The sequence below is a fragment of the Rutilus rutilus genome (genome assembly GCF_951802725.1).
Source record: "Rutilus rutilus genome assembly, chromosome: 11".
Lineage (NCBI taxonomy): Eukaryota > Metazoa > Chordata > Actinopteri > Cypriniformes > Leuciscidae > Rutilus > Rutilus rutilus.
The window spans coordinates 8,368,133-8,384,060 of NC_140216.1; the positions used below are offsets into that span (position 1 = coordinate 8,368,133).

General features: G+C 37.4%; 1 protein-coding gene across 1 annotated transcript in view; it reads right to left on the bottom strand.

Annotated features, from left to right (window-relative positions):
* Positions 1-15,928, bottom strand: part of gabbr2 (gamma-aminobutyric acid (GABA) B receptor, 2) — a 197,267-nt gene that overhangs the window by 67,240 nt on the left and 114,099 nt on the right. The window contains exon 3 of the mRNA XM_084422479.1: positions 6,723-6,893. Coding sequence (XP_084278605.1) covers positions 6,723-6,893 — 171 coding nt within the window. The remainder of the gene's footprint in view (positions 1-6,722; positions 6,894-15,928) is intronic.

Here is a 15,928-nt window from a genome sequence, read left to right on the forward strand (position 1 = left end):
ATCTCATCTGTATATGGGCACTGAGGATGCAAACTAACATTATTTCAAATTAGAGTAGAAGCAGATGCTCAGAGATTTCTTTTTAATTGAGCTGCTTTTGAAATGTTTAGTTTTTATTAGGCATGTCTGATTTCGAATCATGTTAACTACATTTTTACACAATGCTAGAATTATTTTGAGTGGTTTTAAGCACATTGCTAAGTGTCAGAGTGGTTTTAAGGTCGTCAAAGGTAACTTCATGTTAAGAGATATTAATTAAATATATTTAAAACAATATTTATTAACACATATACTAAATTTGATATAATTATGGTTTTATTTTGCTTACTAAAGACTGGCAAAAGATTAACCATTTTATTCAGTAATATTATTGTATTTACAAAACTGTCAACCAGCTAGTAAAAAACCCTAAATAAATTATACATACACTATATAAGGAACTACTGGTTTTGAAACTACTTTTCCTTATTACAATACCTTTATCTCTTAATTGATGTTTATACATTATATTATACACTCACCTAAAGGATTATTAGGAACACCTGTTCAATTTCTCATTAATGCAATTATCTAATCAACCAATCACATGGCAGTTGCTTCAATGCATTTAGGGGTGTGGTCCTGGTCAAGACAATCTCCTGAACTCCAAACTGAATGTCAGAATGGGAAAGAAAGGTGATTTAAGCAATTTTGAGCGTGGCATGGTTGTTGGTGCCAGACAGGCCGGTCTGAGTATTTCACAATCTGTTCAGTTACTGGGATTTTCACGCACAACCATTTCTAGGGTTTACAAAGAATGGTGTGAAAAGGGAAAAACATCCAGTATGCGGCAGTCCTGTGGGCGAAAATGCGTGCGTTGTTGATGCTAGAGTTCAGAGGAGAATGGACCGACTGATTCAAGCTGATAGAAGAGCAACTTTGACTGAAATAACCACTCGTTACAACCGAGGTATGCAGCAAAGCATTTGTGAAGCCACAACACGCACAACCTTGAGGCGGATGGGCTACAACAGCAGAAGACCCCACCGGGTACCACTCATCTCCACTACAAATAGGAAAAAGAGGCTACAATTTGCACGAGCTCACCAAAATTGGACAGTTGAAGACTGGAAAAATGTTTCCTGGTCTGATGAGTCTCGATTTCTATTTAGTATGGTGTTCCTAATAATCCTTTAGGTGAGTGTATATCTGCCATTACTTTTTAAGAAAGTCCCCATATTTTGGAGTCCTCAGTATCCAAAAGTTTTTTAAAACACCTAATTTAAACGAGGACATACCAGACTGCATTACAGACTTTTATATACAGCTAATTATAAACCTAATTATAATGTTAGCCTACCCCGCCATAACCTTAAAATATTTATAATTTTACCTTTGAGAACATTCCCAAGGGGAGCTTCTAGGGACAATCTTGTCCCCGAAGTACAGCTAAGTAAACATACATGCACATTTTTCCTATTCAAGAAACCCTGGACACACAAAACAAGCAAAGACAAGAAAAGAGACCCTTGATGCTTAAAGATAGATGTCCTATGTGCACACATTTTTGTCCATGTGTTATTTTTGTATTGCAATATTCCCACTGGCCTCATGCACCTGTGTTCTGGGGGACAGATGCGAGAGAAAGACACATTCAGCCTGATGTAACTGTGAACAAGTCTATACTGGATTGTGCAGTAGCGTCGGGATTCCCATGTCCTCCAGGAGCAGCCAACGCATCAGGATAAGTCAAACACAATGCAGGCAAAGAGTGAGAAAAAGCCAACACGTTCAATGCACCGCTGAGGCCGAGGGGACATATGCATCTATTTATAGCACAGGTTTTAATGAGCCTTTAAACTGAAACAGACACGAACAGGCACAAAGCACAACACAATGGCCAATGCACGCACACAAACTGATCCGCACAGATTTAGGACTGCCCATGAGGTCCGATCCATGAAAGGAGGATTGGATGACTTGTGCTTGGATCATCTCCTTAGGGAATGCAATTAGTTCGGCTGAGCCAGCCGATTGTGCTTGTGTTGCCTGGATGTTTAATCAGTGATCAAACAAGCAGAAACTTCATTACACACACACACACACACACGCACACACACGCACACACACGCACACGTACACCTGAATAGTGCCCTATTATTGAAGCTGCTGGAGTGTGTCCAATAGGTCACTAATGGAGCACCTTGGTGTAAAAGAGGACAGAGCATGTACAGTAGAGAAACCATATGGTGACCTGCTTAAAACACTCGCTTTCTCGCTTCATTTTCACACATTTAGAGAGAGAGAGAGAGAGAGATAGATAGATAGAGAGAGAGAGAGAGAGAGAGAGAGAGAGAGAGAGAGAGAGAGAGAGAGAGAGAGAGAGAGAGAGAGAGAGAGAGAGAGAGAGAGAGAGAGAGAGAGAGAAACTTTTGTTCTGACGCAAGTGAGATAGTCACACAAACCATAATATCTGTGTAAACATTTGCTTTTAATTACTGCTGTACGCTGGATGGGATGCAGGCAAAGGATTAAATACTTTTAGAAATTCAGATATAGGGAATGTGTTTATGATCACATTTAACCTACATACATTAATACGATTTTAATTATTAATTTTCCTTAGTTTACATGTGTAATAATTGACAAACATATAAAGCTATAGAAACGTGGCAAATTTAGGCAATTTTCTGATCCATAAGACTCAAACTATTACTGTATATAAAATACAGTTTTAGATAAGATAGATAGATAGATAGATAGATAGATAGATAGATAGGATGCCCTCAACACCTCACAGACAACTACTGTAAATGCACAGCAGTTTATGTGTAGATACACAAAAACACACAAACGCACACAATCCTACTCAAAGTGCGAGGCCTGACAAATGGGTTTAATTCCTCATCGGGGGCCCAAGTCATCTAATCTTTTACCACATAAAAAGGGGATTGGGTCTTAATCTGTAAAACAGCATACTGGTGTGTGATTCATGCGGGAGTGTGAACAGCCCTTAATCCACTTATTGATAGACACTCAGGCAAAACACTGACAGCCTCCTGCAATGTGTCCGATATCAAGCAGCAGACAGGACAGGTGCTAAATTACTTCACTGGAACAAGCTGAGATAGAAAACCAGAGCATTCATGCACAAAACACACACACACACAAATCAAAATCTCATTGTTTATCCCTAGTATTAAAGGAAGGATTTCCATATATGCAATTAGAGTGAAGCACTTCTGCTTTTGAGATGAATATTATTAATCCTCTGTGACACCAGCAGTCAACCCAAGTCTCCAAGAAAAGGCCAGCAAGTGAGGTTCTAGATCCACACCTCCTAATTTGTGTAACACAACAGATGCACCTTCTCCTGAAATGTCACATCACACACACAGGGCAGGCAGCTATCCTGCGATATGGCACCGCTGAGGGTGAGAGAGCGTGACACTGGTATGCTAATCAGGCTTCCAGTGCCCTCCTCAGGCAGGATGCTGATGGGATCAGTGTCTGTTCAGCATCACCATCCAGAGGAAAAGATAAAAGGATTTACACCTTGCACAACTCTTCCTAAAGCTCCTTAGCTCTCCAAAGGCAAGAGCACAATGCTGTTTGGTCATTCAGATACAGAGCGTTACTGCTTATTTATTTATAGTATTTACTTACTTAATTATAAATAAATATGAAGATTCTTGAGACATAAGACAACTTTGCCTGACATTAATTTTAAAAATAAAATAGATTTTTCTTTCACTAGAATGTTCTTAAAGGGATCCTGTGCTTTTTTTTATTTTCAACTTTATTAAGTGTGTAATGTTGCTAAGTTACAAGTCACAAAGTCCACTCCACATGGAGTTATTCTCTATATCAGTGCGCACTGTGTCGGAAATCACTAAAATGCCTCGTTCCGGGAATGTACACAACACAATATTTCCACCCAAGGCAAATGCAAAAAAGGCCTGGTTGCATTGCGTTAGTAGAAACTTGAAATTAGTGAAACTCGTGATTATGGTAAGGGACGTGACATTTCCGAAACACGCTCGAAGCGGTTGACCAATCACAACACAGTGGTCCAGCTGACGAATCGGAAGGAGGGGCTTCATAGAGACAGGAACTAAACAGAGCGTTACTGACAGACTGGGAAAAGAGGTGCTGAAATAATGTATATATATTATATGAATTTAATAATACACCTCTAATTTTAATTATAATGCTAAAACTATCAATAACTATTAAATCAATAAATAATAACTAAAAATAAATAATAACAATTATTAGTTATTCACTACCAAACAGTTAGTAGTGGAAGATTGCCTATGTTAAGCTGTGCGGCGTTATTGTGATATGCAAGTAATATTAAAAGTTGCTGCAAATGAACTACATTTTATTGAAATCAGAGCAACACTGACATGACAACAATGACAACAATCTCAAAAAAGCACAAAGTTTTCAACAATCCCTCATTTCTGATGCTCAGCAGCCAGTGTTGACTTTCTGCAGTCTGGATAGATCCGTCGGTGATCTTCCACCACATGAAGGAGAAACTGCAATTGTTCTTCAGAGTGTGTGAGAGAGCCATTGTATTCTTGAATCAGAGCCACTCCTCTCTCGACTACTTTCATTGCACGTATGGTTGCCTGTGCCTCCTGATAATCTGCTTGATTCGGCCAAAGTTCCGGGTCAATTTCAAGGAACGTAATGTAATTTTTTTAACCAAAAAATTTGCTCTAAACCCAAACAATAACCAAGGTGATCATCAATAGAAATATGTATTGATTCCACCAGGAAAGGTAAATCTGCTAAAACGGGTCATGGATGGATTAATTTGGATTTAGTTTCTACAATCAGTAAACTGAGATATGTATCTAAAATACATATTTAGGAATATATGGTGCATTAGATGTTTTTATGGAGATTCTTTTGGAATTTTGCCAGGTACAATACCAATTCAAATGATCTGGTTTTACGAAAATCATCAAAATCTCAGAAAGTTTAAAGCTATTGAGCTACCAGTAATTATTATGTTACTGCCATAGAAATTGGCATGCTGTATTTTCTTATATAAAGGAACAATTTGAAGGGTTAAGAGCATGACAATTGGAGACTTTAAAAATAAGGACCACCCTAATTTGCATTGGTAAAAGAAAATATTAAATCTTCAAATACAGTGCTACAAACTTTCAATCACTGTATTTTTGACACACCTGGAATGCATTTATTTTGTTTGCTACATATTTCCTTTTGCAAATATTGTAAAAACAGTTTAGACCTTGATCAATAATTTACAGCCGTGTCCCTGCATTTATCCGATATTTGTTTTATCCGGCAAAATCAAAGTCAGCCTTCAACTTGAACATCCTCTTTATATAATTCACCTGCTATTTTCCATGTCACAAGCATGGTATGTCAGCTTCGTCTCATAAACTGTGAAGAACTTGTTCATTTATGATAACTTCCCTGAGTCCTATTGTAAGCTAGCATCCTATATAGCTAGCATCACAGATAGATTGGTGAATGTATTATATTGGTATGACCTGACAAAAAACTCAATTCATTTTTTGAACAAGAAAGATTAATTCATTTCAACTTGAAACAGTCCACTGTGGGCCTTTTCCCCACACGTTTCTATCCGCAACACAAAACTGCAGTGTCAGCGTTATAGTTCTCAGAGCAGCAGGATTTGCTAGCACTAGCAGTACCACTGATCCATGGCTAGGTGGATCTGTAATGATGATCCAGGTTTTAGATCTATCACCTGAGGAATACTTTGAACTCTGACAGCACACGGTTACTATGGAGCACTCGTGTGAGAAAGAGATGCTAATGTCTCTCTGCCCCTGGAGGGTTTCAGCAACATGTCCCATTGGAAGAGGGAGTTTCCAGAGGCTTACAATAAACACACAAACACACACGACACACACGACACGATTCCTGATCAGGTTATGTATAAATGTCTCAACCAATCAATTCAATCTACGTCTAGCTCAGTCATTGAAATGAGATCGACACTCAATTCTACAGGGAAATCTTACTGGGTCTATTCATATGAAATACAAACAGAAGGAAAATGATACATACCCACACTCAAACAGAAAACAATAGGGCTTATATTTATGAGAAGCACTCTTCCAAAACGTGGTGGGCAGGTAAAGCTGGTTATGTGGAGCAATTTAATATCTCTATATCTCTACAATACTTGATTTTCCCAATGAGAAGGCATCAGTAAAAGGAATATACCAGGTTGCTTCAATACAAGTTAGCATATAATGTTGAATACCACAAAAATAATTTAGACATGTACCTTTGTTTTCTTTATAAAAAACTAAAAAAAACTAGGTTGCATTGAGGCACATCTAATGGAAGTGAATGAGCCCAATTACCAGTGGAATTAAAAGCATAAATGTGAAAAAAAAAAAAAAAAATCTGTTAAAACTTGAAAGTTGTTCTTGATATTTTTTTACGGCTGTTTTAGGGTTTTAGGTGTTAAGTTGTCATGGCAAAAAAAATAAAAAATAAATTGGATATACCTTTAAACAGAAAAGGTGAGGGATTTTATTCACATTAAAATCATGTTAACATTTCCATTGTGCTAAATCCACTATTAGTCAGTCCAAGAATAAGGACATAAAACATAATATCTACTCTCAACAAACATTGATAACATTTTAGTTTGAAGGCTGAGCCACAATATCATGATTCAAAGATACATTCAGAAAGAGGGCAGGTTATTTTCCTCAACATACCTCAGAAAAGCGCTGGACATCCTGGGTCAAGGTTCCCACTCTGCTCCAGTTGTAAAAGTTGAGAAACTTCACCACAGCGGGGTTCACGGCATTGTCTGACGGGACTGTCCTGAAGAAATTTGGATACTTTTTCCTGTCTGCCAGGACAGGAGTTGTGGCCGCAAAAGAAAGCTGAAAAAGAAGAAGGCTGAGTTTAGCCAAAGTCTCATCAAGATAAATCTGTTCCTTCTTTTTCAGTGACAATTTTCTATGTAGGTGACAGTTATAACCTATAAGTACAGCTCTTATCTGCTTGAAAGACCAACATCTATAAAACTAAACTAAAGACAAAGGTGTGCAACATCACAGGATATTGTGAAGTCTTATTAAAATGTTAAAAGGTTATTAATAGTTCACCCAAAAATGAAAATTTTGTCATCATTTACTCACCCTCAAGTTGTTCCAAACCTGTATGAAATTCTTTCTTCTGTTGAACACAAAAGAAGGTATTTTGAAGGATGTCGGTATCCAAACAGTTGATGTACTCCATTGATATATTGATATATGGGTCATCAACTGTTTGGTTACCCATATTCTTCAAAATATCTTCAAAATAAGAAAGAAATTCATACAGGTTTGGAACAACTTGAGGGTGAGTAAATGATGACCGTTTTCATTTTGGGGTAACTATCCCTTTAAATGTCATACAGCACTGTGGCGTATTTGGACTGAGATTGTGTTCACATTCAACTTTCTGCAGCACGTTGGATCGAAGGCAAATGGCCGGCCCATAACCGGTGTGCCAGGACTCCAGGAGTCCACATTGTAGGTGTGAATGAATCAACACACTAACACGTCTCTATAAAAAGACAGCTCTCACACCTTTGGTGAGTGCCCGTGGTGACTGGAGCCATGAACGTTTGCACTGCTGATGGTCAAACTCAGCATATCAGCTTGCGGATGTAAGTGTGTATTAAGATGCATTATCGAGCATTACATTTTGTGGATGAATTCGGGCCAGTAGTTCCGATTTTTACTTGCACTGCCAACATTTACACCGACCCCAGCACAAAAATATAATATTAATATATAATATTACAGTACATATTTTATTTTTAGCAAAATTTTAACAAAGTATCAGAAAAATATATTAATAATTTAAATCAAAACAATCATATTTACATTTGTAAATAGCTATAATTTGTTTTAATAATAGCTGGGACTTTTACAGCTTTTAATGTAACTGTGACAGTTCTAAACTTATTTTTCTGGGAAATGATGGCAGAAGGTGCAGAATGATATTGATTGTTATTGGATTTTTAACCCATTTTAACTGACGTTTCGCAGATAAACCAATTTCGACAAAACCCTTTTGGTGACGTGCATAATTCACGAAAACGTCCAAAACGTGACAGAAAACTAAATGTTTACGTATTCAAGGCATATTATCATGTACATGATCAGAAAATCATTGTAAGGTAAGAACATGCGAGCAAGTGAATGGCCTGTGACTCTCTCTTACACTGCTTCATTGTTGATTTCCGCTCCATCTAGCTCTCCTCGGCCTCAATATCAATACGATTATTTTAAAACGCTTATACTGTTCAAGTATTGTGTGCTAAGCATTTTTAAATCTTTTGAGCTTTCAAAAAGGGGACTGTTTAAAAAAGGCTTCACACGTTTGAAGACTTTTTTTGCTCAAAACATGCCCTCTTTAATGTTGTCAAACACCAGGCAGAGCATTTTAAGCCTCAGCTGGAGCGAAAAACAAGCCCAGAACGTCATGGTATGATTTTTTTATGCCAGTGCTCCCGTCAGTAGATTAACAAATGTTCCTCTGGTTATAATACATCCTGAGGGTTGTTAGTCTCTCAGAGATAAACATATGGAAATGCTCTGAGTTCAAATAGCAAAAGCCGTCTTATACTTGTTAAAGGAGCACACTTGCTTACAGTCATAAAATGTCTGTCGGCTACGTGGCTGCACATTCAATTCGATGAAATTTTCATCGCAAGGCAAAAAAACCCCCAAGTTGAATAGTGAAAGGGAATGTAATCATTCAAAAGCTAGATGTTGATGTTTTGTGAAAATGTATATGGATGGCTTGTTGAATTTTCAGGTGATTTAAGCAGCAGTTTACACATAGTACTAACATAGTAAACTGCATTTCAATACCACAAGGAAGCACCTCAATATAAAAATGTGACAAGTTCTATTCAATTCTTGTCTACTCAGGATTTTACCTGTAAATGAACTCGGAATAGAACGTTCCCTTGCTTGGGATTGGATCAACTAAATTACTTTTCCAGTGAATAGAATTGAGGGTGAAATGGAATTGACTTTTGCTCTGGAGTGTGCGGTGGCCGTGACCCTTGACCTCTGGCGAGCTGTGTGAATAGTGTCTCATCTCCTCTCATTTGTGGCCTCTCTGGTGAATGAAGTGGTGACGTAATCACATGAACACTGTGCCGAAGGGAACATGGTCTGAATACAGCCTGTTAGGTCTACTTTCTGATACAAGGAAGAGATTCAGGCTCCGTTCCAGTCAAGTCAAAATGATCTGTATAGCGCTCTTCACAATACACATTGTTTCAAAGCAATTCCTCAGAAAATCATGATGCATCGTCATGCATTTAGCAGATTACAGCTAGTTCACATTTTACGATACACAATAAAGCAGTTGAGATTTGCTAGATTCTAGTTGCACTACGCAAGTATAATGTATGTATGCGGATAAAGTTATATACTTATATATCTATGTTTATATATACAGCTGGGCGATAATATAGTTCAATTTTGTGAAAAAATAAAAAATAAGGCAGTTGAGATTTGCTATATAGTATATATAGTTTTACGTGATATATACATGTATGTTTGTATGTATGTGGTTATATTATATATAATAATAGTTGTATATAATATATAAGTATAATATACAGTACTGTGCAAAAGTCTTAGGCATGTTAATAGCCTTTAATTTTTAATTTTGCCATTAATTGTAATAATCCAGTGAGATTTCTGTATGCACAAGGAATCTGACAACAGCCAAAGATGATCTGATCTCACCATCATCGAGTCCGACTGTGATTACATGAAGACAAACTACATCCAGAAGAACTGCGGGAACGATGCTTGAAGAAACCTTCCTGCAAAGCTACAGTACTGTGAAAAGTACTGGCACTTGTGTTAACATGCTGTAAAGTGAGAATGCTTTCAAAAATGTATTTATGATTTAACTTCTATTAACTAATTCAAATCAATATATGGTGTAACGACCCTTTGCGTTTAAAACGGATTTTGTCCAGGTACACTTGCGCATAGTTTTTCAGGCAGCTTTGCAGGAAGGTTTCTTCAAGCATCTTGGAGACGTTCCCGCAGTTCTTCTGGATTTAGTCTGTCTCAGTTTTTTCTGTTTCTTCATGTAATCACAGACTCGATGATGGTGAGATCAGATCATCCTAGCTGTTGTCAGACTCCTTGTGCATACAGAAATCTCACTGGATTATTACAATTAATGGCAAAAAGAATGTTTGGAAATGTAAACTGATATTTCCTACTGACACACTACAGCAAAAGATATAAATAACTGACTTAAAACCATTTTTTGGTTTTGGAACCATTTTTTTAAGACTAATGCACAGTACTGTATAACTAACTATTAAGTTGTATATAATATATATGAGCTACCTTGATGTCTTCTACATAGTCAGCACCCTAACCTAACCTAAGCATCAGCACCCTAATCTCTTGAATTGCATGATGTCATAAACACTTATCAATGTTTAAAGAGATAGTGCATCCATCTTGCCATCAAATATACCTTTTTATATTCCAAAGAAGGAAAGTTTGGAACGACATGAGGGTGAGTAAATGATGACCGAATTTTCATTTTTAGGTGAACTGTGTTTCCACTGAACACAAAGGGATTCAGCAGACACTCATTTCGCCTTAAAGTGAACGTATTTGACACATTTTCACAGTTGAACCTCCTTACGGATACAAGCTGAATTTGTCATGCAGTGAAGAAAAAAAACTGCCTCTTAATTCTTTCCCTCATCTCACAATAGTGCGCTGGTGTGTACACACCCTGACAGCCAGAGAACTCGTGAATAACAACAGTCTAACATTTCAATGAATTCCATTAAACCCTGTTAGAAACATTTAGACCTGTGACTATTTAGACAAGGGAACAGACAGATTTGGGTAGGATTTATTTACAATGTTATATTATATTGGAAATGTGTGAACTAAAGCTATAGCTGACAGCAGACATCAGCGCTGACATAATCACACCACCTGCTCTGCATTTCAAGAGGAAGGAGGGTGAGCAGAACATCCATTTTTCTTTTTAATATGGGTATGAGCAAATAAAAGGGGATTGTGATGGATTGAAGTAATCTAATATAATGATTTTGTGCCCTCTAAGAGAGTTATTGATGTTAATCAAGGTAGGGTTAATTGCAGTGCTGAAAAGATAAGACATTACGATTACGATAATGACACAGGTTAGTAGTCTGTGGTTGAAGACAAGTGTGCATTAATTCAAAGATAGACACTATCTAGATTGGTCTGGTTTTGGCCTTTTCAGACCTGCCTAAAAAAAAGAGGCATTTCCTAACTGACAATCTTGAAAGAAGAAGCCAATCTCAGGACAGTGATGTCACGCCTGTTGAACGTGGCAAGAACATTCAATTAAAAGCACTTAAAGGGACAGTTACCTGAAAATTACATTTCTGTTATCATTTAATCACCCTCAGGTTGTTTCTTTAATCTGAGGAACACACAAGATATTATGAAAAAATTAATGTTTTTGTTTTTTGTCTGTACGATACAAATTAATCGTTTACAATGTTATTATGGACCTCATTGACAATTGACAATTTAAACATTCTTCAAAATACATTATTCGGTGTTCCACAAGAAGAAAAAAACCTGTCCTTTTAGACCTTAGACAGCCCAAGATCCTATTTGCATTCATCATATGAAAAATAACTGCTAAATAACTTTTGTGTTACACAGAAGTTACATTTTTGGGTGAACAGTCCCTTTAAAAGTCATTTAAAAATCTGGGCTACATTGGGGTACACTGAAAGATCATGTCACACTGAAAAGTGGAGTAATGGCTGCTGAAAATTCAGCTTTGCCATCACAGGAATAAATTTCATTTAAAAAAATTATTCAAATTAAAACAAGTTATTATAAATTGTAATAATTTTTCACAATATTGATCACATATATAAGTAATTTTGATCAAATGAATGTAGCCTTAGAGAGCATAAGAGGCTTAAAAATAAAAATAAAATAAAAATCTTACATACCCCAAAATTTGAATGGCAGTTTTGGCAGTTTTGGTTGTAAAATCTGTGATAAACTGTGATGAGAAGAACCATTGAAAAACCATTCAAATGAAAGCCTGTTCTCTATATATTTTATATACATCTCTATGCACTGCTTAACCCAAAGTGAACAAAATGTGAATTCGAATGTACTGCTTCAAACAAAAAGATCAACCTCTCTTCACAAATGAGAGATCAAAGAGTTGACTATCTAACAAACCTAAGAAGCAATTTGTTCTTTTGCAGCATATTAGCAGATTTACAGCCTCTATCAGAGTTTAATCCTGCTTTCACATCAATGGCCAACTCCAGAATAAGAGTCGTGCCACATCACCCCGTCACTCATCTCAGCTCAATGAAGTGCTTGTTGTTCAAAACACACAGATTAGTGCTGCCAATTAAGGATTTTTATCATGCTAGTGCCACTAAATCCAGATGCACCTACGGGATTCGCTGAGCATTAAGGGGTCTCTTGGAGGTTGCTCTAATCTTTGTTTAGCGCAGACTAGCCTACATGCTGAATGCTCCATTCTCACAAGGGAAAAGTCAGAGCATAACGCACTCACATACAACCATGTTCTCTCCACTGAAAAAAAAAAAAAAAAAAAAAATAGATGAGGGAGAGTTTTCCATTGTATTTTGCTTTTAAAATCTCTTTTAGGATAATAAATAAACCTAAAATCTTCATATTCTAAAGAAATCGATGAGTCACAGGAAAATATTGCCCCCAAATGGTGTAGTTTCAGCATCCACCAACAGGGGCAAACTTAGTAATGCTGGCAAGCCACATATGTCAGTAGACCTGGAAGATTTTAAAACGAGCGGTTCATTCATAAATACGTAAGATCTTACCTTCATGCTGTGGAAATACAAACCGGAAGACAGAACACAGAGAGCGCAGCGCTGAAAGGGGCGGGGCTACATAAGGCCTATATAGAGCTGGCAAGTCCCGCCCCTTCCGCTAACCCCACTGGACCTCTAGGTTGAAAAATCATCAATGCAAGTGAATGTGAGGTCCCGTTTGAATTTTGCCATGAATGTGAACATATGTTTTCTGTGAATTTTTAATATAATTTTTCGTGTGAAGAATGCTACAATTTAGCAGGTAGAAGTTTGATACGGTTAGACTTTGTGTGAGAGCACTTTGTGGACTACAACTCTTCGCTGCTTTCGACGCGGGAATCTGAAGAAAGAACAGCCCATTTTGTTTGAATGGTGACATTTGGGTACAAAACACACAGGCATCTCGATCTGTCTCCATAGATTATCGCAGCATTAGCACCGTGATTTGACAAGTGGAGGGAAAATGTGTTATGGGGTGACGTCACATAGGCGACATGTAGTCTTTCTCGTTATGTCTTTTCCACAACTGCTAGCCAAAGAATCATACAATATACTGTCAAACTCGTAACATGAAAAATTATATAAAAAATTCACAGACAACATATGTTCACAATCATGGCACAATTCAAACGGGACCAGAAAATAATTATTTTCTCACATTCACTTGCATTGGCGATTTTTCAACCTAGAGGTCCACTTGGGGTTTTACGGATGGGCGGGACTTACCAGCTCTATAGTATGAATGTATGTATGATGAATGAAATTTGGATGTACTACTCTGCCATGTTGTCACTGTCATGTGACATACAACTCCTCTCCCGTGGCCTCATGGGATAATAAAGTGACCAATGAATGCGCACTTCAGAATCTCGGTGGAAGTAGTCAATCGGGTACTTTTTGCCTTTTTGAAAACTATGTATTCAGACATACAGTACTGCTCTGTTGGCATATTGTTTTTCATATACTACAAGTATTTGATTTTCGGCCACAGAAACTGTTTCTTGACAGGTTTCTTGAACCTGAACCTTGAACCCCCTCAGCCACTGGCCAGACAAAAAGACAGTCCAGCCACCAAATTCATGCCATTGGTTAAACCAATGCTGCTTTATTGTGCTAGCTGGGCCGCTCAAAAACACAGAGCAATATTTTGATAGCGTCCCAGTGACTGGTTCTCAATACTCTAATTGATGCTTCCTCATTTCTCGCTCCCCTGTCCTCCAGCCCGTGACCCAGAAATCAATCGAAGTCCGGCATCAGGAGAGATTTATCAATTCTCTAAATGCTGCGAGTAGTGAAGCTTAACGAGAACGGCATCTTGCAGAGTTTTATAGTACATTTTAAAATAAATATCCACCCATTTTTCATACTGAGCATTATGTTGTGATGACTAAATTTACTTGCAACTAGTGTTTTTAAACTAAGTATTATTATATTTATAATATCAGCTATTTTTAAGCTTGTTTTACCAGTATTTGTCAGAATTTAAATACTGGTACATCGTTAAAAAAAAAAGAAAAAAAAAAGGTGCAACACTTACTCTATGAGCAACTTCACCAAAGCCACAATAAGTGGAGTAGTTACAGATATTTTCTTCTGTATAGAACACTGCAGTAATGACATAATTAGCATCACCCTGGTTTCCTAGACAACCCAATAGGATTTTTCCATTGGCTTTTGGATTATTGCAGAAAATAAGCTCTGGTTAGAGCCATAGCCTTGTGGACGGTGCGCTGACATACAGTATAGCACAGCATGGATGGACTTTTCACAATAAGATCAATAATGTATATAGAAGAAAATAGATAAATTGAATTGCCATTTCATGCTGACTTGAAAACTTGTGTTTCGCCATATCGGTGCGTCTTTACAAATACATCTAGCTTTAGTCTCTCCCTCCTCTCATTTCATCCCTGCACACTTGCATCTTAAGAGGGAAAAGCTAAGGGACCGTTCGGTATTTATGGAAGGGGCCACCGGAGGAAAATAGGGGAGGGTCATGTCTTTTTATTCTTTGTTGAGGGGAGGGTCATCCAACTTTTTCTAGTCTAGGGGGAGGGTCACCCAACTTTTATATTCATTAAAACAGCAACATTTCAAAGTGGCTTGTTTGGTGCTATTTTGTTCCATTTATCTCCATGTTGATCTCGCGTTGTCAGCCCCCCTTCGATATCAGATGGGTCTGACCCAACAAAAATCCAGTTTGGCGCTGTTTGACAGTGCGCACTTCAGTTCGCGCTTAGAAAAAGTGCATCATGTCAGAACAGAATGCCAAAGAAATGGTTACCCGGCAAAGCTTTAAAGCACGAGCATGAACTTTTGTTAAGTGCACAGTGTCATCGCTGTAGGGCGATACTGCATATTTTAGTTTCCATTCTTATTTTGTTTCCACGATGTGTAAGATGTAGGGCTACCACCAGCCGCGGCGCTACCATTGGACCCGGGTGGGCATTTAGGTCCGGGCCCACCCATTTTCTATAGCCTATGGTTTTGTACGTTTCTTCATTCGGATCTATTTGCGATGATCGATCCAAATTCTAAACAAACAGTTTACATGCTTCGTCCTTGTTACATTATTCATTAAGATAATAATTAATAAATGCACGCATAATTATCAGTGAACTTGATAAATGTTGGAGATATGTTTTACATGCATGCACAAACAAATGCATTTCAACTTGTGTGTGCAAAATTCAGAATAAAATGAATGTGCAGCAATTTGTACAAATACAGAGTCTGTAGGCCTACTGTGTTGTTACCATTAAATAAGCTCATTTAGTTCCATTTTTGTTAAAATATAATAATGTTATTTTTTCATCTATGTTGATTATGAAAAGTGAACCGCACACACGAGTAGCCTATACGCAATATCGAGAGACATGGAGCGGGTCAGACATGATTTTGACCACTTAATTAAGTTTTGTTTTGCAGAAAACGATTTTTTAAGTGAATTTCGTTTTGTATAAATTGTAGCCTATCTTAATTTTAATATTTTTTTTTTATCAACCAATTGCCAAATACCAAATATAGCAGACAACACAATCATAGAGG